This window comes from Rhinolophus hipposideros, assembly GCF_964194185.1.
Source record: "Rhinolophus hipposideros genome assembly, chromosome: 14".
In the NCBI taxonomy this organism is placed as follows: domain Eukaryota; kingdom Metazoa; phylum Chordata; class Mammalia; order Chiroptera; family Rhinolophidae; genus Rhinolophus; species Rhinolophus hipposideros.
In genome coordinates, this window is record NC_138060.1 from 59,281,695 (window position 1) to 59,306,137 (window position 24,443).

Consider the following 24,443-nt stretch of genomic DNA (forward strand, 5'->3'; position numbering starts at 1 on the left):
ATGTGGAGGTATAAGCCCAATGCAGTGTGACCTCCTCTTCCCCAGATGAGTTTTCTAAACCTTCTTTGCACAAAGACAACATGCAAACGTAGCCAGTCTCTGCCTAAAGGGGAGGGGGGCTTGATAAAAGCACATCTCTAGTGTCCAAAAAGAGAAAGGCCAGCCCAATGGTCAGCCACTGTGTTGTGAGGTGGGACACCCATCCCCTTAGGGTGCTTTCTGACTGATGCATTCTTTCTTCCCCTGGGCTGCCCTGCCACTGTGGGCTCCGTGGCAGCCCCACCCATCCCACCCTGGCTCTGCTGGCAACCCCACTGAGCGGAAGATTCTTCGAGAACAGAACTCCCTTCTGCACCTTTGTCTCCCAAGGCTTGCTTTAGATGCAGCAGGTCCTCAGTTACCATGCTGGATTGAACTGATTTGTGCAAGCAATAATGGGGAAATGGGTGGAGTAAACTAGTGTTCTCCCAGCCATGGAAATCAGTACCGACACCCAAAACGATGCTTTAATTGATTTATTGACCTGGAAATGTGATCAAAACATACTATGACTTAAAAACGACGACAGTAGAAGAGTGAGTAGAGGTCCATCTTTATTCTAATCATAAATACGCACAAGAGAAAAAAATAACTAAAAGAAAATACCAAATAACTAAAAGAAAATATCAAAAATATACAGTGGTTGTCTTTGGGTAGTAAGATCATGGGTAATGTTGATGTCTGGTTTTTTTTCCCTTTTGTGTTTTTAAGCTTTTTTAGAAATAATTTTTGTTATTGGAGAAATGATTTTCAAGGAAATATAAGTCTGGGGAAAAAGGGAATAAAGACATGATAAATAGGAGGTCTTTGGTGAGAGATAAAGTGTTAGAGACATTTTGGGTAAATAAGTTTCTTTGAGTTAAGGGCTCTCTCAACCTCCTACCTCAAGAGACAGTCCCCACCCCACCCTGCCTGGTAGACACTGTCCTCTCTCCTAGGCTCAAACACTATCAGCTTTCACATCAGGTCATTTTCCTGCTGCTGGGTCCAAGGTGGTAGCAGGAACTCTAATCCATAAAAACAGAAGGTTTGGATGGAGAACCAGAGGAAGATATCAACCATCTCCTTTGGCCTGTTAGTAATTTCTGCAATAAAGCTGTCAGAATTTACTGCCATATTACTCAACTGACAGAGAAGGAACGTTCTGAAAATATTCAGGAAGAAAGGAATGGTAATGGAAATAACGACTCCTTCCCCTCTACGGTTATTTCAAGAAGTTCAATGTATTATACACATGGTCAGTGTCTAGCCTACTGTCTGAATTGTTTGACTTCGGTGACTAAAAATTCTCTCTGAGGAAATTTCCACTGCCAACAGCAGTTTCCCAATCCTATTTCCCAAGAGGTTTCAAGTTCTTCCATCATGAGTTCTACCTCCCTCAGGGTTTCCAAGAGCCTAAAACCCGCAGTGGGGCTGCGGTGGGTGGGTGGAGGCAGCTGCCGGCTCCTGATTGGCTCTGGGCTGGAAGTGAAGTCAACTGTGGAAACCACTATCTCCAGCTTCGTTGGTGGTGGGGGTAGAGAGGGGGGATGCTCAGTGACTTTGTTTGCAAATGTTAATGTTCACAAATCTGAAATCCTGCTTGGGCCGAGGCCCTTCACTGGCCCCCTTTGGCCCTGTTCACTCATTCATCTCCAGGGAAGAGTTCATAGAGTAGACTCAAGGCCCCGAGGTGATCTAGTCTTGGCCACTTTTAAGCTCCCTCAGCCCTGTGCGGCCTCATTCCACTCCGTGTCAGTGGTCAGAATCTGGCCGGCAGAGCCAAGCTGCCTCGTCTCCAGCCGGCGTCTGGATCCTAGATCAAAATCCAGATCCAGAGGCCTGTGTCAGAACCCATTAGAGAGCTCGTGCTCCCCCGTGGAGGGGGACATGGAGCTGGTCCTCTCCACCCTCTCTGTGGGGAGGAAGGGGAGCCATGCAGCCAGGCACAACTGGCGCAGGTACTTGCGGAACCTCTCGCCCACAAACACGTAGATGACGGGGTTCACGCAGCAGTGCGTGTAAGCGATCACCTCCGTCACTTGTATGGCCAGGTCCAGCTGCTTGCTCTGCTCACACCCATGGGTCCAAAGGACATCTTGGAAAGCAGAAACAAACATAGTCAGATTGTACGGGGTCCAAAAGAGAAAGAAGGTGCTCATGATGACAAAAATCAGACGGACGGCTTTGGCCTTCTTCTCGTTTGGCCGTCTGAGCAAAATCTTGATAATTCCTGTGTAGCAGACAATCATGATCACCAGAGGCAAAATCAGCCCCAAGATGTTCAGTTTCAGAGCCTGGAACTGTTTCCACTGCCTGAGGCTTGTATGAGGGAAATGAAGACTGCAGGTGAATTGAGTGCGTTCCCACTGGGTCTTGGAAAAGTAAAAGCCTGGGAGGGCAGCCAAAATGGCCAGGACCCAGGTGACGACGCTGGAGATGATCCCAAAGGTGATAGTCCGGGCCCTCAGGGCAAACACAGCATGGACGATGGCCAGGTACCTGTCGAGGGTCAGCAGGATCATGAAAAAGATCTCGCTGAACAAGCCTATGTAATAAAGCCCCGAGAGCAACTTGCACATGCCGTTACCGAACACCCAGTTGTCCTTCAGATTGTAGTCAATCCAGAAGGGCAGCGTGAAGAGGAACAGCAGGTCAGAGATGGCCAGGTTGAGGAGATAGATGCTGGTCATGCTCCTGAGCCTCTTGTATTGCATGAGGACCAGCACCACCAGGATATTGCCGACCAGGCCAACAATAAATACCAAGGAGTACAAGGGGGGCAGCAGCTGAGCCCCGAAAGCCCTCAACTCGGTTTTCGGGCATGGGGTTGTGTCCACCCCATAGTCATATTCTGTGGTCTCCACATAGTCCTGTGGGGTGGCTGACGTTTCCATCCTGGCTTCTGCCACGCTCAAGGAAAATGGTTTCTGGATTTACTTTGCTGTTAAAGACAGTGTGCTCTGGACAACAAAGACAAGGCAGTGATTATACGTCTTCAACCACTTGATAACTGTCTACTGAGCGCCTGCTGTGTACCATGCCCTGGGACTCAATGTTGAGCAAGGAGGACCCAGGTTCTCTCTGCCCTCGTGGACACCGTAGTCTTACAGGGGGTGTGGGCCATAAGCAAATGAGTGCACAAATCATGAATTCAGTTACTTTGGCAATGAGTGCTGTGAAGGAAAAGTCCAGTGGCTGGAAAGCCCAGACACAGGGACCTCACCACACTCTCCATAACCAACACATCCTTCCCTCATGCTTCCTATGGACGTGGCTTTGAATTTGATGTTAAACAACCCTTTAGGGGTACTACTATTTTCCCCCATTTGAGAGGTGATGACACAGGCGTTTGGAGAGGTTAGGACACACATCCGGTGAGAATGAGAGCTGGAGCTCAAGTCTGGGTGGGTATCACTCTCATGCCCATTCCTGAAACCACTCGGCTTTCCTGCCTCTAGCCTCTAGGGGAAGTTTTTCAGCTCTCCTTTTCAATCCTTTCTGATAGCTTATTGAAGATGCGTCCCCAAAGGGAGCTTGGCTTTGGTGTAACCTACCAGCTGTGTGACCTTGGAGAAGTTAATCTACCTCTCTGAGACTCGGTTTCCTCATCTGTAATGTGGGAAAGTAACACCTTGCAGGGCTACTGTAAGGTAATGTATGAGAAAAACCACTCTGGCTCTTACTGGGTCCTCGGTAAATATTAGGGGACCTCCTTCCCTGTAGTAACCCTTCCCTGAAGCCTGTCACCACCAAGAATGTCTCAAGCTCCAATCCTATTCTGACTAATGTACCCTGCCCCTATGCTTCCCCCCCAAACAGGCCTCTCTGTAGTTAATCTAGAAAGTGAATTCTGCCTGACAATGATGGAAAAGACAGTCCCTCCCATGTGAACTGCACTTTCCAATTTTCAATATGTTGCCGCCAATCTGAATTGATTTGACCTCAGCACCAATCGCCAAAGTAGGTGGTACCTTTATCGTAATTCCCATCTTCAATCTGGAGTCTCTAGTACTTTTTCTTCTACACTGCTTAATGAATATTTCCTGCGTAGAAATTCACGTTTCTGTAAAGGCCGTTGGAAATTAAGGCACTTGGGGTAGGGGTGGGGGGTTATGGGGCACCCTGGCTAGGGACTGCTATTTCCTGCCAAGTCCATCCCTGGGGCTTACTCCTCCATCTCTGGACTTGCTTCTAACCAGATCTACCCTGTATCTGAAGAAACCCAGGCTGGCAGTCACTAAGGAGGCCGTGGCAGCTTCTGATTTCTACTGCAGCGGTCAGTGCTGGCAACACAGCTGCGCCGTCAGCACTTTGACAAGGGTAGGCAGGTTTACAGTGAGAGCAACAAGCAGCTAGGAAGCTCGAGGAGCACCTGGTACGAGACAGATCCTATGAGCCCAGTTGCGGGGCAGGGGGGGCGGGGATTTTGGCAAAGGTGAAGGCACATCAGGTCATTCTGTCAGGTGCCATTTGAACAGAGAGTCACCTCCATACCCCTGACCTCTAACTCCATTCACTGTTTTCCCTACTTGTTGGGCACCACGCAATAACTCTAGGGCACGCTGCTCCCAAAGGGAGATGGACTGGGGTGGGACCTTGGAGGAGAAACCAAAGGATTATGTTGCCAGTCAAGCCCCCAGCCCTGCTGTAGTCTGCTGCAAAAGTCTTCCCCAAGGTCACTGCACAGTGGCCAGCTCTGGCCCTGGAGCCTGGAATCTTCCAGTGCCAGCATCCTCTAGCCTGGGAGTTGGTGAAGTCTCTGAGCAGAGAGAAAGGGCCGTCTGTGATGGGAAAGCCACCCAGGGTTGGTGGTAAGCAGGAGCTGGCTTATGCTGGTTCAGACGAACCAATTGTGCGTTTCTCTTCCCAACGCTGCATTCAGCATGTTGGTAGTTTGAAATCAACCATAGTGGGAATATTTACACGCAGAAATTGACAAAGATTAGAAATCAGGGCTCTTTTTTTCAGGAAAGCCCGTTATGAAACATCTACCAGCATCAATGTCCCCAGGTCTGAACAGCCTAATTGCTGTACTGCTGATCAGAGTGGGGACTAAAGTGTCACTGAGTGCCACACAGGCTAGTGGCAAGCTATGTAAACTTCTGGGAGTTTCTAACTCTGAAAAACAGACCCTCTCGATTTTATGGAAAAACAATTAAAATACATACCTCCACGTAGCCCCCATTCCCCTCTATCTTCAGAACAAAATTCCACTGCCTCTTTGCTAGTAGAACAGAATGGATGTACCCAAAGAGGTCATCGGGTCAGCTCCCTGCCTTCAGAGGGGTGGAATTCTACCTCCTCCACACTCAGCCTGCTGTCTGATTTTGAAATGTAGTCTTCTTAAGAAATTGGTTTCAGTATTAAATCATCCTTCCATCTGCACAGGATTTTCTAATTCGTATTTGGCTCTAGCGACAATGACTTCATATGCCCTGCGTGGTTTTCATTGACACGGGGAAAATTTGGCAAGTAATATCCTCTTGAGTAGCTTTCCACAGACAATGTCTCTTGTCCCTCAGTACTGGGCTGGCTTTCTTAACCAGTCACCAACAATGGGTCATTCAAGAAAGCTTCCTTTTTTAAAGCAAAAATAAAAACCTATTTTACATCTGAGCACCCAGTCTTATAAATCCACCCATTCTCTGTATTGCCACATAGTTCCTTGCCTTATAGATGTGTCAAAGGGCTGGTTAGACATCCACCCAGCCCTCGAAGAACCCCCCCACCTTTGAGGAGATAGACAGGTAAAAACCAAGAATCCCCTGCAATGTGACAAGGACTACCCTCCTGCCTAACTGCATGCATGCATTCAAATAAGAGAACCTTCCACAGAAACCGACAAGACAGAAAAGACAGGTGCCACTTACTGTGGTTTCAAGGGACTGTGTCCACGAAGTATTTGTTTCTAGAGCTCTTAGAGTCTTTATGAATTCAAGGTTCAAGGTCCTGATAGAGTAGGCAGTACTCAGTTTTCTGTGTAGTGATGGAGATAGGACTCCGGGGTTCTCAGTCATTCAGAATGACATAAAGGGGACAAAGTTCTTCCTTTTGAATGGTTAGGTATCCGTGAATGGCCACAACGCCCACCAGTGGTCAGTTCCTGGAGTCTGAGTTTACTCTAAGGGTTTTCTCTGGTAACTCCACTGCACTTCTCCTTGGCAAGCTCTGTCTTCAGGTGGTTGGGTAGGGTGGGGTTGGGTGGAGTTGATGGAGTAAGGTGGGTGGCAATTAAGTGTTCCAAGAGCTTGTGGGGCAACTGAAGGCTTGGAATGTGGGGTAAGGGTGGGGATAGGGGGTGGAGTTCTTGTGGTCAGTAAGTAGCTTTTTTCTTTCTTTCTTTCTTTTTTTTTTAAGATTGCAAGTGGAAGGAATTAAACCGGAAACCTGGGTCCTCTGTTCCTCAAAACGATCTGGCTGGAGAGAAGGGGAAGCATCTCTTTGGCGCCCCCTACGTGCTCCACTTCTGACAGCCTGGGCTACTGTTCTATACAATGGTCCAACCCTGGCCAAGTTCACGTCCCAGTTCTCCACGTAAGACTTGGGCAGATCATTATGACTTTCTTTTTTTTTCTTTTAACAATTTTTTTTTTATTGGCGAATATAGGGGAACAATGTGTTTTTCCAGGACCCATCAGCTCCAAGTCAAGTCGCTTTCAATCTAATTGTGGAGGACACAGCTCACTGGCCCATGTGGGAATCGAACTGGCAACATTGGTGTTATGTGCACTGTGCCCTAACCAACTAAGCCAACCGGCCACCCCATTATGACTTTCTAAGTCTTGGTTCCCCCTCCATCAAAGGAGAACACTGAACGCTTAGACTCACAGGAGAATACAGGAGGTCAGCTTATATGTGAAAAATATCAAGAGCGCCTGGCACAAGGAAACGTGTCTGACAAATGATGGTTATTCTGATTCTCCCCACAACTACCCATACCTGCTCTGCACTTGGGTCCCTGTCTGTTCACATCTTTTCTGTGACATGGGGACTCCGCTAAACCTTCCTCACAGGTTTGCAGCAATGCACCATGTCAGAAATCACAAATGTGAATGTGCTTTGCAAAATGTCACGTGTCCTTTCAAGAAGGCTCAGTTTCCTCATCTGTAAAATGAAGACTTTGGACAAGGTGCCTCAGTGTCCTCTTCATTGGAACACCCCATGAGCCTTCTGGGTTGGGTCTCCCCTTTTTGGCAGCCTGTCCACAGAGAGATAGATGTTGGAAGAAGAAGGCAAAAGGTACCCGATTGACAAGCACGGCTATAGGCCTAGGGACTTGGCGCTTTTGTACAGAGAGAAGGGCATAAGGGGATCATCAGTGATGAGCCTCTCTAATCAGACAGTCCTGCATTTAAATCCTAGCTCTACTTTTACTGACTTCGACCATGTTATTTTAAGCCCTCGAGTGTCTCTTTCCTCTTCAGTAAAACCAGGTTAATATTGGTGACTGCAGAGAGGAATACACACACACACACACACACACACACACACACACACACACACACACACAAATGAATGACTGGTGTAGTGCTTAAGACATTCAAATTGCCTGTCTTAATTTGGGGTCTCTCTCCCAGGTTGCAAATCCTGCAACATGAATGCAAGTGCCTGTAGTATATTCTTAGGGGATCCCAGGAAACACCGCAGGGGAGGGGAAAGTGGGACATGAAAATAAAGGAGGCAGGAACTTGCTCATGATGCAGATTCTGGAGTCCCATTCCAGACCTACTGAATCAGAAATTCTGGTTTGAACATGCCCTCCCCATGATTCTGATGCATACTCAGGTTTGGGAAGCATAAAGTCCTGTGTAATCGCTCTCCAGGAGACCTGGGCTGGGCCGGGTGTGAGCTGGGAAGACGTCTTTTGTTTCTGGTTTGAGGCCTCCACAAGAGGCTGCTCAGTGGCCTTTTCTGCTTCCCCTTCCCAATACCCAGGTCCCTTATGGCGTTTCAAAGGTGGCAGGCAACACTCTTAGTGTGTATGCATTTGTATACACATACACACCCCCACCCCCCCACACACACAGGCTTTTTTTTTTTTTTTTTTTTTTTTAACACAGGTGGGTCATAAGATACACATTGTTTTCCATCTGGCTTTTATCACTGCACATCAGCCCAGGAGATTTTCTCCACCGGCATGCAGGATGGGACATTTAGGCAGTGGCTGTCACCCGTGCCTGTCTGTGGTGGGAATAGATAGAAGTGTCAGGAAGGTGCACACAATATTCTAACCTTGACTCTGTCTAGGGGGCTGATATCTTAATTTGACACCCCTCCAGTGTCAACACATGACCTGGCCTACTGACCCCCCCCCCTTTTTTTTTAAATCCCACACACTTGCTTTTTCTGTCTCACCCATGACCTTTAATCCTGTCCCAGCCGTGTTTCAGCTTCTCCTTTGCTGTCCCAACCCCAGCATCCCAGAAACCTTATGTTCTGTACAACCAAGACAGGGCAGGGCTGTGCTCCTTATGGCATACAACCTGCTTGTCATTCAGGCACACCTTTCAGTTTCAACTACTACACTAGTAAGTTAATTTCCAAGAGAGGGGACGGTGGTGTCATGACCATGGCTATCTCTCTGTTGCCTAATTCTGGGACACACTGTCTGGTTACATGGCCGAAGAAGCTGATTCTGATCCCAGGCCACGTTTAGGAAATGAAAGCCCAATTGGTGAGCGTCCCACAGAGGGACAAGAGGGGTTTGAGAGATACAGGTGGCCCTTAGGCCCTTAGGCAGTAGCTCACCCCTGCCCCCTCCACACCACCCTATTTTATCCCCACCTTATCCTCCCCCCATTTCTTCCACCTTGTCTAATTTCCTTTCCCTGTCTCTGTCCACCACTCCTCCTCAGTCCATATTCCTTCTAGCCAGGTGGTCATTTGTCTTCCTTTATCTCTGCCTCTCCTTGCCTGCCTGGCCTCCCCCAGGCGCTCTCTCACCCCCTAGCATTCTATAAAGCCCAACCTGACAAACCAAAGAAGGGACGGTTCCAATAGTCCTTTGTCCCTCTCTCAGAACTTCTCAGCTGCCCTGCTATGCTAGGTCACGTCCCAAAGTGAAAGAGGGTATTGGACACATCGTGTCAGATGGCTCTTCTCCTGCCTGAATCATCCAAGAGGCCACCTCCTCCCTGATGCCCTCCCCACCCTCCACAGCAGGAAGACATCCATGAGAGGCAGATACTCTCTGGGGGTTTAAGCTTTTTGGGGGTGGTAGAGATCACTTTTTTTCATACCTAATGGTATAGGTTAGACATGTTTTATAAGAAATTATAAGGCAATTCGCTCAAAATAGCTCAAATAAAAAAAGAATAGACACTTATTTTCTCACAAACCTAGATGTCAGCTTTGGTTTGGTATTACTCTCCAACTTTCTCTTGCAATAATTCTTGATAATTTCACTATCCACATATGTCTCTGTTTATCTTTGCAGTTTAATAAACAACCTCAACACTTAGGTTCTTAAAATCACAATGACATGATTTTGTGAGTCTGTGGATTAGGTGGCTGGTCCCAGGTGGCTTCACTCCCAAGTGTGACCATTGGTGCTAGTTGTGGCTGGGGGCGCCTCAATTCTGTGATCACTCATCCTCTAGTTGGCCAGACTGGCTGCATTGCATGACATCGCCAACATAAGCAGAAACTGCAAAGCATCATGGGCCATCACACAGTTCCTCCCTTACATAACCCTCAACTCCTTTACTCTTTCCTGAGCTTGTCATATCCACCCGCTAAAATCCTAGTTCTGGTTGGATCCTCCTTCCCACCTGTACCCATGAGGTGGAAGGAGGCTAAAGACAATCCCACACGTGTACCGACTGGGATCGTTGTAAATTAAAGACAGCCATATTTAAAGGGTCCTTACTGTTCATCAACTACATTTTCTCTCAGACATCATTTCACACCTTCTACCTTTTCCTCGAATCACCAACACCACCTCCATCAACCTCATTCTCAGCGGATGACTTGTTTTCTCTGTCACTGGGAAAATAGAAACCATCAGAAGAGACTTGACAAGTCCCACCTCCCCTCTTCCCATCCACCCTTTCCCAGACCCTTCCTACCTTCCCTCTGTTACATGGATGGATTCTCTACGCTCCCATATAAGTCCATCCCTTTCACTTTGCATGGGGACCCATCCTCTCTCACCTGCTCAAGGACATTGGTCATTTTCTCCTGTATGATCAGCTTTTCCTGCTTTGTTGGATTATTCCCATCAGCATACACACACACCCTTACTTCTCCTATCTTAAACAAACAAACAAACAAAGTAAATAAATCTCCCTTAATTCTACTTCCATCTGTAATTATTGACTCATTTCTTCACTCTACAATAAAATTACTTGTATCCAATTCCACTTCACCCACAGTTTATGAAACCCAGTCTCCTCAGGCTCTTGCCCCCATCACTCCATTGCTCTTGTCAAGGCCCCCAGTGACCTCCATGAGGCTAAATCCAATGGCCAATTCTTGGACCTTATTGGACTTGATTGCTCAGCACATTTGTCACCATTATTGCTCCTTCTTGATAGTCTTTCTTCACATGTATAGGACACCACATTCTCCTGTTTTTTCTCTTATTTCACTGGCAGCTCCTTCTCAGTTCCCACTGCTGGTTTCTACTCCATGTTCCAACTTCTTCAACTTGCCATGCTCCAGGGCATTGTCCTTGAGCCTCTTTTCTTTCCTATCTACACTCATGCCTTTGGTGGCACCATTGTCTCTCATGGCTCCAAATGTCATATTCGTTCTGAAGGTGCCCAAATGTCCATCTCCAGCCCACTCTCCTCCCTCAAATCCAGGCTTATATGCAATACTCTGCTCAATGTTTCCACTTGGGTTTCTAACAGATCGCACATCAAACTCCTGATCTTTCTTCAAAACTCTTTTCTACCACTCTCATCCTCATCTAGAGGAAAATGGCAGCTCTATCCTTTCCATCAGCCCTACCAAAACCTTGGAGTTATACTTGACTCAGCCCTTTCAAACCTGGCATGTAATGTTTCTGCAAAACCTGTTAGGTCTATTTTCAAAACATATAAGGAATCCAATCCCTCCTCACTACCTCCACTGCCCCACTTGGGACCAAACCACCCAAGACCACAGTGTCTTTCCAACACAGTGGCCAGAGTAATCCTTTAAGAGTTATTCAAGTCAGGCTCTCTTCTTCGTTACATTAGCCTGCAAGGTGGTACACCGCCTGGCCCTCATTCCTTTTCTGGCCTCCTCTGCTAAAACTCTCCCCTTTGCTCACTCCTCTTCAGCCAGATTGACCCAGGATATCCTTGAACTCGCCAGGTGCATTTCTACCTCAGGACCTTGCACTTGCTCTTTCCCTCTACCTGGATGCACTTCCCCCAGATACCTGCATAACATGCTCCCTTATCCCCTTCATTTCTATACATATATGTTACTTCCTGTGTGAGGCATTCTCTAACCACCTTATTTAAAATTAAATCTCCTCCTCCCTCGCCCCTGAAGACATCTATGACTCCCTTCCCTGATTTACTTATCACCACTTGACCTATCTGTCTTATCTATCTATCTATCTATCTATCTATCTATCTATCTATCTATCATCTATCTATCTTTCTATCTCTTAGTCATTGTCTGTTTTCCTCCAATGCAATGCCAGCTGCCTGAAAGCTATGACGTTCCCTCTTCTGTTCACTGCTGTAGCTCCATGTGATAGGTGTTCAGTAAGCATCTTTGAATAGATAAATCACAAGTTCAGAGGTGGGATGGCTACAGAGTTTCTTAGTGTAGTGGCTCTACAGCTTCATCCAAGACCAGGGTTCTTCCCATCTTTCGGACATACTCAGACCAGCTCTGCTAATGGCCACAAGATGGCTACTGGTGTCACACCAGGCATGATGATGTCTAACAGAAAAAAAAGGCTGCCTCTTCCTTTTGTCAATTTATAGGCGCAAGGAAGCTCTGACGAGTCCTGTGAGAAAACAGCCACTTGAGAGGTGGGTTCTCCGCAGTGAGATCAGGAGACAGCCCCTCTACGTGGCTTTCCCGGACAGAGCCTGGATGACAGTGACATGGAGAAAAGCTCCTCTTTGCGGTTCTTCTGCCACAGGAAGATGCATGGTAGGAAGTAGGCACTGGGGGGCAGGATCTGAGCACCTATGAATGAAGAAGGAGCACATTATCCCCTCCCAGCCTGCTTCCTCTGCCCCTCCTACTCACCCAAATACACAGGTCTCTGGGGATGGTTCCTGTCGGCAAAGAGCCCAGAGCATGGCCACTGAGCCTGTAAAAGCTGGGGTCAAGGGCTGCTAACCAGACCATGGCAGGTCTGTGACCTGAGTAGTGGCTCATTGTGGGTTGAGCCTGGTAGAAAGGCAGGTGGAAATGAGGAAGTTGATAAAGATCCTCTGTATCTCAGATCTAAGTTGCAGAAAGTGATGTGTATGTCCCTGTCACCTCTTTTATCTAGTCTGAAAGCTCTAAAACATGCGGTTGGCTCATGCTGATATTTGTCCCCTTCCACCTCATTCGTCACACATCTATAAGTGCCCTCTCTCTGTCAAGCACTGGGCAGTTCAAGAGCCTCGAAGATGAGTTAGGCAAGGCCTAGAACTAGGGTTAACACCAGGTGAGGTCTGTGGGCCGGTAGCATCAGTGTCACCTGGGAGCTTGTTAGAAATAAAGATTCTCAGGCTCTGGCCCAGACCTGCTGAATCAGAATCTCCAGGAGCGGGTGTCGGACCCAGGAGGCTGGGTTGGAACAAGGCCTCCAGGGCCATCGTATTTGTGTTGGAGTTTGAGACTCATTGCTAGACCCCTGCTGTTTAATGTGTGATGGCCAGACCTGAGTGCTTCTCAGAAATGCAGATACTCAGGCCCCACCACAGAATCTGCTCTCTCCCTAGATCCCTGGGGATTTGTCTGCACATCAAAGTGAGACACCCCAGTCTAGAAGGTCATGGTCTAGTGGGGTACGAATCTGTGTAGGGCTCAAGACATGCACAGAGGAAGGTGGGTGAGGTCAAAAGCACTTTGCAGAGATGTTTACGGACTGGCCACTTAATACAGACTAGAGAGAGGAGTTGGAGTCTGTCAGGGGACCAGGGAAGGAGACATGCGATGCTGTGGAACAAATAGCCCCACACCCAGCACCTTCAGGATGTCAGGAAACATCGCAGGACTGGTTATTAGACACAGGGGCACACACGTTGGGCTGCCCAGATGAATGGTGGCTTCTGAGATCCCCCCTGGGGCTTAGTGGGGACACCCAGGTCCTGGAGTCAGACCCCCCCAACTTCACGTCTGGTTCCCATGCTGAGTAGGTGAGGCTGTGGAGAAAAAGTCATGTGTGCCCATTGCTGGTGGGAGTGGAAATTGAGCCGCGGTCATGGAGGGCTGTTCGGCCATGTTTATCAGAATTCAAACGTGTGCATGTCTTTTGTTCTAATCTTACTTCTGGGAATTTATCTTACAAATATTTATACATGTAGCAGAAGACACAGGTTAGAGGATGATCCCTGTACTGTGAGGATTGGAGAAGGCCCATGCAGTGCTGTGCAAACTTTCGTGTCGGTGCAAAGCACCTGCAGGCTGGAGTGAACAAGCAAGGGCGCGATGCGGTGGGCAGGCCAGCTGGGAGGCGCTGGTTGTGAAGGCACCAGGTCTCTGGAAGGCGGCGCAATGGACTGCTCATATGTGTGGTCTCCCATGAGGGAGCCAGGCGGCTGTCGGAGACACAAAGACTTCGTTTTCACTGTATGTTATTTTGTACCATTTGATGTCTGTACCAAGTGCACCTATCATCTGTAAAGCAGTTCTTAAAATGTGGTCCAAAGACCCCTGGGGTCCCCCAAACCCATCCAAGGCGTACCCAATGTCTTCTTTTTTCCAACTATGTATCTGTCCAAGGCTGGTTTTCCTTCACAGACTTCAACCAAAGTAACATCAGAACAGACTGGATGCAGGTGCAGCCATGGGGATCAAGCTGACTATTGAAGCCAGGCATCAGAGGTTTGCAAAAATGGGAAAATGATACTGCTCTTCCCACTAAACTTTTTTCATTTTGGAAAATAGAATTATTTTCATGAAAGCGTTATTTATGTTAACATGGAACCATTTTATTATTGTTATTTTTAAGTAAATTACTGAATTTTTAATAGTTCTCCATTTCAATTCTACTACAGTAAATATTAGTAATCCACATAAACAAAAGCTCTTTGGTGTCTTCAAGTTGTCGTTAGAGTATAAAACTTCCTGAGACTGAAAAGCTTGAGAGCCATTGATCTAGGTCAGACCGATATGTTTATTTTAAACTCCTGGTTCCTCCAATTAGTAGCTAATGACCCAGAGTAAGTTAACTAATTTTCTGAGCTTCACTTTTCTCGTAGTAACATGATGCAGGTAAGGCATTCAGCACATCGGATACTGTATATCCAAAGCACATCTTTATTGGACTTATTTAAACCCTGCAGTAGACTCAGGCTACCGAGCTCCACCTTCAATGACCTTAAATTGGCAGCTTGAACTTGGTCACAGGGAGAGTCTTCACACCAGGGAAATTGGAAACCCTTCAGGTCAGTGCCTGTGGTTTTCCTTTTTACCTCCTGAACAGCTGATGTTAACCAGCATCCCACTGCAGAGTAGCGATAGGCCAGCAGTGTACAGAGAAGATGTTTGCATCTTTGTTCTTAAATCTGCGAGAGAAAAGGGTCTGATAACAGAACAAATTTTATATCTGAGTTTGTGCAGAAGCTAAGTTCTACTTGAATGCCTGCCTTTCGCACAACTCCCTAACTGCAGGGGAATTCCCTTACATTCCAGATGCCCCGCTCCTAGGACCGCCCCTGCCCAGTTCTCGCCAGGGAACTTGCTGGGGTCTTGCCCGACTGCCATGGGCTCTGGTTCATGTCACACAAACAGAAGTTCAACCACAGGTTTATGCCTTCAGTTGAGGTATCTTGTACCCAGTTTCTACTTCCTTTTTCTGGACTTTTAGTCTCATTACTGTCTTCCTTTTCCCTCTGTGGGTTTTTTTTTTGGGAGGGGGAGTGAGGAGGGAGTGGTGGTATTTTGTTCTGTTTTCTGGCCTTTGTTTTTGGTGTTTACTCTCCCCCAAGAACCTCTTGGCAATTTTCCTGTTATTGAAACACGCGTTCAAATTTCTCATGTGATAATCTGGTGTTCCTTTAGCCCTTGCAGGCCCGACTCACACCACTGAAGACAGTGAAGGAGGGGGTCCACGAAGGAGAGCATCTTCCAGGGTGTAACTGTCCTCCTTTGCCCTGTACAGACTTCTGCCAGCTTTTCCTCTTCCTGGGTGCCTGCCCCACAGGACCCCTCTCCCTGCTTGTCCTCTCCCTCCCTCCCTCCCAACAAACCCTCCCATCCTCCTTCTCCTTCCCCTTTCACTGCTGCCAAGACAGTGCTTTTTTTCTCATTTTTAATTCCTACTTTATCCTTTTTGATGTTTTCAAGCATGCCTGTTTCATGATGTCTCTGTAAAGGGGACCCAGAGGCCCTACAAAGGCCTTTACAAAGTTGGTCATTCAGGGGCCTGTACAGGTTAATCATTTGGAAAATGCAAATGAAAACCTCAATGAGATAGCAGCCCATCCCCCTAGAATGGCTAAAGTGAGAAAGAAAGAAAAAACAAGACAAACAACAGACAATATCAAGTGTTGATGAGAATGTGGATTAACCGAAACTGTCACACACTGCGTGTAGAAGCATAAATTAGTACAACCACTTGGAAAACTGTTTAGTAGGAAAAGTGAAACATATGCCTTCTCTAGACCCAGAAGTTCTATTTCTAGGTATATACACAAGCTAAAGAAGTATACATGAATCCACAAGATATCTTCATAACAGTCCCAAATGGCAAAGCCCAAATTCCTATCACCAGTAAAATATTATGCAGCAACATGAAAGAACAAACTACTACTACCAGGTACTGTATGATTCCATTTATATTGAAAACAGTCAAAACTCATCCACAGCGATAGAACTAAAACAGCAATGACCTCGGCGGGTACCAACTGGGAAGAAGCATGGGAACGTTCTGGGCTTCTGGCAATGTCCTGACTGGTGGTTACATGGGGGTACACATACGCAAAATCTTAAGATAAGTGTACTTTAGACATTTTATTATATGCATGCTACATTTCAATTTTAAAATCTTTCTTTTTTAATTTTGAGATAAATTGCCCAAGAATGTGATTACTGGGTTGTATTGTAAGCACATGTCTTAGGTTTGTAAGAAACTGCCAAACTCTTTGCTTGAGTGGCAATATTATTTTACATTCCCAACAGCAATGTATGAGTGGTCCAGTTTCTGCCCATTGGTTTTGTCACTATTTTTTATTTCAGTCATTCTGATAGTTGTGTAGTAACTATCACATTCTGATAGTTGTGCAGCATAGTAGTTTTAGTTGGTATTTTCCTAATGGCTAAAGATATTGAACATCTCTCCATGTGCTTATTCCATCTGTATGTCCTCTTCGTTGAAATGTCTCTTCATGCCTTTGCCCATTTTCAAATTGGATTAACTTTTGAGTTTTGAGAGTGTTTTCTATTTTAGGTACAAATATTTTGTTGAATATGTGGTTTGCAAATATTTTCTCTGAGCCTGTAGCTTGTGTTCCCATCTGTTTAGCAGAGTCTTTCATAGATAAAAGTGTGTAATTTGATGAAGCCTAGTTTATCCCTTTTTCTATTTTTGAATGGTGCTTTGGGTACCAAGTCTAAGACCTCTTCACCTAGCCCTAGATCCTGAAGATTTCTCCTTTATTATCTTCTAAAGTTTTATAATTTTACACGTTACAATGAAGTCTGTGATACATTTTGAGTTAATCATTGTACAAGATGTGAGGTATAGGCTGAGGTGTATTATTTTTTAGCCTGTGGATGTCTAATTACTCCAGCACCATTTGTTGAAAAGGCCGTCAGTCTTCTGTTGAATGGGACTGCACCTTTGTCGAAAAGCAGGCAGGCACATCCATGAGTCTAGTTCTGCACTCTGTTTGGCTCCATTGATCTGTATATCTATCCCTCTGCCAAAACCACACTGTCTGGATTTCTGTAATAAGTCCTGAATTCAGATAAAGTGACTTCTCCTGCTTTTTACCCTTCTTTTGAAAATTGTTTTACTAGTTGTTCTAAATCCTGTGAATTTCTGTATAAATTTAAGAATAATAAGCTTGTCTATGTCTACAAAAATCCTTGATGGGATTTTGATATACATTGCTTATACTTATAGAGATCCATTTGGAAAAAAAATGACATCTTTACTATGTGGACTCTTCCAACCCAAGAACATAGTATGTCTCTGTGTATTTAAGTCTTCTTTGATTTACTTCATGAGCATTTGGCAGTTTTCAGCATACAAGTCCTGCCATGTTTTGTTAGATTGATGTCTAAGTGTAATTTAAAAGTTTTTAGGAGCAATTGTAAACGGTATCGTGTTTTTTAATTTTAGTGTTTAAGTGTTCATTAATATATAAAATGTGATTGATTTTTGTTTGTTGGTTTTCTTCTGCCAACTAGCTGACTCACTTATTAGTTCTAAGAGTTTTCTGGTAGATTCCTTGGGATTTTCTATGTAGACAACCCTGTCATCCTAAAATGAGGACAGCTTTATTTCCTCCTTCCCAATCTGTATAATTTTTATTTCTTTTTCTTCTTTAGTGCACTGGCTAAGATTCATTGTTGGATAGAAGTGGTGAGAACAGACATCCCTGCCTTGTTCTTGATCTGAGAGGAAAGCGTACAGCCTTTCGCCATAAAGCACGATGTTATCTCTAGGCTCTTTGTAGATGCTGTTTATCAAGTTGAGGAAGTTTTTCTCTCTTCATACATAGTTCACTGAGCTTTTTTTCCCCAAGATAGAATGGGTGAAATATTTTGTCAAACGTTTTCTCTGTGTTAATATTCACCAAGTTGGTTCATATTTTCTAAATTGCTGCATTTAAGAACATAAAGTTATTTGTAGTATTCTCTTAATATCCCTTTTAAGGGCTGAAGAATCTGTAGTGATATCCTCTGCTAGAAGTTTATCATTTTTAATGACTTTTTTTGAAGAACTACTTTTTTGTTTCATTGATTTTGTCTATTGTTTTTGTTTTCAGTTCTATTGATTTGTGTTCTTATCTCTGTTTTTTCCTGCTTTGGGCTTACTTTGTGTTTATTTCACCCTTTTTTTCAGTTTTTTTGAGGAAGAAACAGATTATTGATTTGAGACTTTTCTAATGTAAGCCTTTGGTGCTGCATATTTTCCTCTCAGAACTGCTTTAGCTGCGTCCCACATGTCTTGACATGTTATATTTTTGTTTTCACTTAGTTCTACACATTCTTTATTTCCTTTGAGACTTCCTCTTTGACCCAGGTGTTCTTTAGAATTATGTTTTTAAATTTTCAAGTGTTTAGAATTTTTTCTGTTTTCTTTCATTTTTGGTTGATTTCATTGTGATATCCTGTATCATTTCAATTTTTAAGAAAATTAGAGGCCCTGGATATGGTTTATCTTTGTGAATGTTCCATGGGCACTTGAAAACATTTACTACTTATAAAGGCATCAAAACCCTATATGACTTCCCTTCCCGACCAAAATACCTAGAGAGGCCTTTTTTCATGGCCAAATCCTAACTGCACAAGAAGGTGACATCCCACACTACACAATAAAGCTTCCTGAAATCCCTTCTGAACTTTTTGTCTTCTTTTCCCAAACTTGTTCTCCTCTGCTGCCAGCTGTCTTCCTTCCTCTTTCCCAGGCCCACACCTGTCCCATCGCCCCAGTGCCAGCCTCATCTGACTTTCCAGATTTCATGTCACTCCCACACTCCATTCCACTCTCTCTATCCCTAGAGAATTTTCTTTCTTTCTCAAATTAAAAAATTTGCCACTCCCCATCATTTCATTCAGAATTTTCACTGTGATCTGTCCTTCTTACACTTCATAGGGGATAGGAAATACCAAATAACTTTCTCCGTCTCCTGGAGCTGAGTTTGATCCCGCCTTTGGTATCTGTAGCTGAGGTCTACATTGGGAGAAGCTTATTCTCTAATTCTTCACAATCTTTGAATAACAACAGAATCTGGATGCCCTGGGTTATTTTGAAATCTGCTGCTGATATTTTATAGCTCTGATGGAAGTCGGAAAATGCTGTAATTGATTGGTTCTGTATGATGCTAACAGTAGAGGTTTAGGAGTCAAGAAAGACCTGGGCACAAATCAATTCTCTGCCATTTGATAGCTGTGCAACCATGTTGGGTCATATAATCTTGTATGGCTTTAGTCCTCATCTACCACAGAATTGTGAAGATAAATGTGATAAATCATGTTAAAGCACTTGGCATGAAACTGCTCAAAAGATGATAGTTATATTCTTATCATTTCTTATTTTGTTGTTGTGTTGTTGCTGTTATTGAGGGTGGTGTATATCAGTATCTCTTGTTTTCTTTCTCTTTCTGGCTTTCCCTTTTCTGGTCAGATAGCTCATGCTTACCTGAGAGCACTAGTGATTTCAGGGCACACAGACTAGCTATATTTCTAGCCTCTCTTGCATTTATGTGTGCTCATAGCACTGAGTTCCAGTCAATGGAATGTGGACAGAAATGATGTGAGCCATTTCTAGGCCTGCTCATAAAACCCTTCCATGAGACGTTCTTCATACTCTTTCCCCTTCCTCTTGGGTGATGCAACTGGACACATTTTGCTCTTGGAGGCTGACTTTAGTAATATCAGACTCACAATATGTAAAGTGCCTAGGTTCCTGAGTTAATGCTTGGAAGTAGACTACCAATGATTAGGAATCCTAATTAGCTGTACATGATCAAGAAATACATTCTTTCGTGTTTGAGCCAACTATACATTTTAGAGTCTGTTTGTTAGTAGCTAGCATTTTCTTAACTAATATAGAAATTGGTACCTTGAAGTGGTATCATAAAAAAACTGAAAACACAAAACATTGATTTAATGTTTAGGCAGTGGGCTGCAAAGAAACTGATCTTAAGAACTGGAAAGCTATGGTTCCCTAGAGTTGAGAGCAGAGGGAGGGCTAAACTGAAAGAGGTATAAGGAATCTCTTGCAGGTGACTGAAACATTTCTTATCTTGACTAGAGGAGTTATTTCCCAGATGTATACAATTGTCAAAATTCATCAAATTGTAGACATTAAACGGATGCAGCTTATTGTCTATAAATTATATCTTAATAAGTTGTTGGGAAAAATCCAGCTCCCATCTATGGAAAACTCCCTATCTTGTATCAGCTTTCCAGACCCTGAGGTGAGGATTCCTGTGCGAGTGATTTATTAAGTGAATGCTCTCGGGAGAAACTAGCAGAGGTATGAGGAAGCAGGTCAGGGAGGGAAGAAGCCAGCAGGAGTGTGGTCTCAGGCAAAGCCCCCAAAGGGTAGCCCCTGCCTGATCTGGAAGGGGATGTGTGGAGCACTAGCCTCAGAGTTTTTCCTGCCTCAAGACCAGGAAGTAGGAGAGATGCCTTCTGGATCTCTGCGCAAGTGCATGCCGTCAAAATAGCTCCCGTAGCCTGAGGGCAGTTCTTCACAGAGAGTTACAGGTGCAGGTCCCCCTGGCTGGAAGCCAGGGGATACAGAAGCTGGGGAAGGAGTGCACAGAAGTGGTCAGAGGGACTCAAGAAGATCTAGCAGAGCACCGCCAATATCCACTACACACTCTTAGAGGGAGAACTCGGTCTTTGTTATAATGAAGAGTAATATGCACATTTTCTTCAGATCTTTTTAAAGAAATGTAGAATTAAAGCAGAGGTGTTCTGACATAAAAATAAGCTGCTGAATCTTGGGCACAGGCCACTGGAGTGAAGGTCCAATGCCAACTGAAACACTTCACTAGCCCAACCCCTCTGCTGCCATGCGAGTCATGACCCCTAGTGGCACATCCACAGGCCTCTAGAGAGGCAGCCGATACAGCGGTTAGGGTGGGGGATTGGAATCAGATAGAAACGGTTCCCAGGACGAGCCCCACTATTTTCTAGCTGTGTGATCTTGGGCTTGTTGCTAAACCGACTTGCCTCAGTTCCTCCTCTGAGAAACAGCAAAAACAAGATAAGGCCCATAAACCCCTTAGCAGAGTCCCTGGTGTGACACAAGTGCTCAGGAAAAGCTGTTTTCATTATTAAACAATAATTTCTCTGCTCTCGTCCAATTCCCTGCCTTCCACAGCAGCCCCCACCCCAGTCACTCCTGGTAGTTGCCTGAGTCTATTCATGCCCTCTGGTATTCAGGACTGACATACCCCTTTTCCAACCCCACACTGGCTCTTTTCTCTTCCAAAGCAGAGACTCTGACACATTTTTTAAAAATTCATTCAGGATTTGCATTGCTCAAAACAGAGGCTTGACACATTTAAAAAATACCCAGATTAATCTTGCGGGGTGGGATGCAAAATAATGCTCCCCATGAAAGCTAACCATCCTCTCCTCTCCACCCTGATTTATACTTGTAGGTGTCCGACCAGCCACTGTGGCTTCCAGAAGCCTCCTGAACACCATATTACTTAGTTGTCAACAAAGCAGAAATTAAAGTTTCCCACATGGTAAGAAACATTTCTGGCTGCTATTTGGAGAAAGAGGAGAGATTAACTTAAAGATCTATCTATTATCCATCCGCCTATCCCTTATCTCTCTTACTTCTCGTCTATTTTATCTATTCTCTCTCTCTCTCTCTCTCTCTCTCTCTCTCTCTCTCTCTCTCTCTCTCTCGCTCTCTCTCTCTCTTTTCCAAGGCCTCGTCTCACAGAGTGAGACACCATGGAACACCAACGTTATGCAGGTTGGTCCCTATTTATACAGAGATGTAAATGTTAGCACTTGGTTAACAGGCACTTCCCAGAGCTCAGGGAGAAAAGTATTTTCTGCATCATTTCTAAAGCATTGTTCATTTTTTTCTTCACCATATTTATTTACTAAGTTGGGGGGGAGGTATAACAGAAAGAGAGTCCTGAGAAATGCGAGTGGAGTTGGATGAGGAATTTTCTAACTGAAACTCTCAAATGTGGAGAAACTTCTCCTTATTCTGACATAACATGTTCATTACAAGCAGGATGGTCCTTCCTGCCTTCTTTCATTTGTTCAGTAAGTACCTAGAACCAATTGTGCGCAGGTGTGAGGGAGGCAGTGGCAAGCAGGGAAGACCTGGCCGCGGACCCCAGGGAGCCCACCTCATAGGGCTGAGCGCACCGCATGTGAAACGCCACACAGGCTGCGTCTCGCCAGCTCTGTCAGTGGGCTCCCAGGACAGCCCCCCTTCTAGGAGACAAGACTGCTTGTTCACGGGGCTAGAAATCTGCCCCCTGGTAACCTCTCCACCCTGGGTTGCCGCAGAGCACATCGCAAAGGCCAACGCTATAATAACATACAACAACTAAGAACTTCTTAGCTTTTCTTTTTCAGACCAGAGGCTTCCAGTTCCTCTGCCTCTTCTCTGACAGGGGTTCTGCTGACCCAGCTGAGCCTGAATGCTGATGGTTAAGCGCCCTCAAGCTGGGATCCCCAGGGAGCCCATGAGCCCACCCCAGCAAAGTGTTTGTCCTTTCTGTCTTTTCTGTATCATTTGAAGCATATGCTGCAATCCTACACACATAGTGGGTGTTTAATAACACTTGCTAATTTCATTGACTTGTCACTTAGCTACTTTATCAAATCACAGCATGCCTGGTTAGAGCTCTTCCCACAAATACTGGTGAGCAGGCCACCTTATAAAGACACCTCTGCTTTGCCCCCAGCACTGTGCTAGGTCCCTTGGACACATAGGCACACAGAGCAGGCACTTGGCTCTGCCCTGTTAAGCTTATGTCACAGTGGTATTTTCCCCACACCTTATGTTTGCTCAGCCCTGTATATTCTAGAGCCTTTTCACACATACTTAGTTGGTTCCACAGCAAGCCTATGATGTAGTTGTTATTCTTTCCACTTTCCAGATGAGAAAACTGAGGTCCAGCAAGATTAAATAATTAACCCAAGGTCAGGCAGGTGTAAGTGTTACAACTACAACTCAAACCTCCAGTCTTCTTGGATTGTGTAAATTTGCGCTGCAACCTGCCTCATTGAAGTCTCCAGAGCGTTGGAGAATGATTGAGTTATTCCCTAATCGTTATTCTTCCTTTACAGGGAAATTTCAATATTGTTTTTTTACCCTGCCTCCTCATGGATCAAAGCAATGCTTATTCAAGAATTATGCCCTCCTTCCTGCAAAGTGCACAATGCCAAGTGAATACAGACACCCTAAGGAAACTGCTCAATGAACATCAGCAGTGTTCATCTCCAGGATTACTCAACCGAGTGTTTAGCATGCGATCTCAATCATAGAAAGAAAGAACTGCACCAAATTTGATTATCTTCCTGAAAACTTGCAAAACCTGAGATGCTAGCTGTTCAAAAGAGGAAGCCAGGTTTTTTCCTACCTTACTAGTATCTCTGAGCAGATGGTATCTCCCCTTCATCAGTGGTGAGACCTAAGAGATCACTGGATGCTTAAAGGACTTTGCTAAATTACCAGGTACCACTTGTCTTTTTCTTATTCTCACCTGGGCGAGAACTTATTAGAGGCCACAGAAGTTGCTTATTTAGAAGAGACTTCCAGGCAGACTGTCCGGTTTCTAGGAAAAAGGAGATGGAGTGAGGGGTTTAGGCAGGTGGAAGCACTACCTCCCAGGAGTGCCCTTGGATCCAGGAGGCAGATCTCATAGGGAATCTCATAGGGAATATGGGGCCAAAGTGGGAGAGTGTGTTGTGAAATATGTCCATTGCTGTCTTGCCTTCTTCCCTCTTCCCTTCCTTTCTCGCACCCTTACCATGACACGCTTGCCTCTTCCACTTATCCAAACTTGGCCTTTTATACCTCTTCAGTCACTATGCCTGGAGCTGTGCTTTCATAAATTCTCAACTACTGAGAATATGACCACTCCAGAAGACTGACACTTAGTATTTTTGTATTTATTGATACTGACTTATTAGAAAGCCAGTGAAAATATATTTTACATACATGTGCGTGTGTACATACATTTATATATTACCACTTTGTGTATGTTTACACACACATGCACACACACACATACATACACTTCAAGTTTTCATTGAAAATCCACCCTCAATTAGGCTATTAGATGAATCAGTTGATTATTGATTTGGTGTCTTTTTGTCTGGACCTACAAGGTTGGCTGCTTTTCCTGGACCATGTTAGAGGGTAGGGATAGAAAGCTTTCCTAATCTTCTAAGAAATCTTGGATTGGCTGTAATGTAAGTTAACTGTTGTTTGACAAGTGTTTTGAGGGAGGGCAGTGGGAATATGGCGTGTCTGGAAACATGGAAATGGTGGGAGCTGGCATGTATCTGCCGCTCTTGTCAGAAGGTGGTGATAATTGCCTTAAACCATGCGGGCTGAGTTATTTCTCCTGGGAAACAAGTGTATGACT

General features: G+C 45.0%; 1 protein-coding gene across 2 annotated transcripts; it reads right to left on the reverse strand.

The window, feature by feature from the left end:
• Positions 1-500: 500 nt before the first annotated feature.
• Positions 501-6,273, reverse strand: CCR1 (C-C motif chemokine receptor 1). 2 transcript variants are annotated; one of them, XM_081071282.1, is made up of 2 exons: positions 5,892-6,273; positions 501-2,981 (listed from the first exon to the last, which is right to left on the reverse strand). In XM_081071282.1, the coding sequence occupies exon 2, from the start codon at positions 2,913-2,915 to the stop codon at positions 1,866-1,868; it is 1,050 nt and encodes a 349-aa protein (XP_080927408.1). In that variant the 5' UTR covers positions 2,916-2,981; positions 5,892-6,273; the 3' UTR covers positions 501-1,865. The 2 variants fall into 2 exon arrangements, with proteins under 2 accessions (XP_080927408.1, XP_080927409.1); XM_081071283.1 differs by lacking the exon at positions 5,892-6,273 and adding an exon at positions 5,190-5,357.
• Between the last annotated feature and the right edge of the window lie 18,170 nt (positions 6,274-24,443).

Coding starts and splice junctions, on each gene's coding strand:
- CCR1 (XM_081071282.1), bottom strand. CDS start 2,915: ATGGAAACGTCAGCCACCCCACAGGACTATGTGGAGACCACAGAATAT.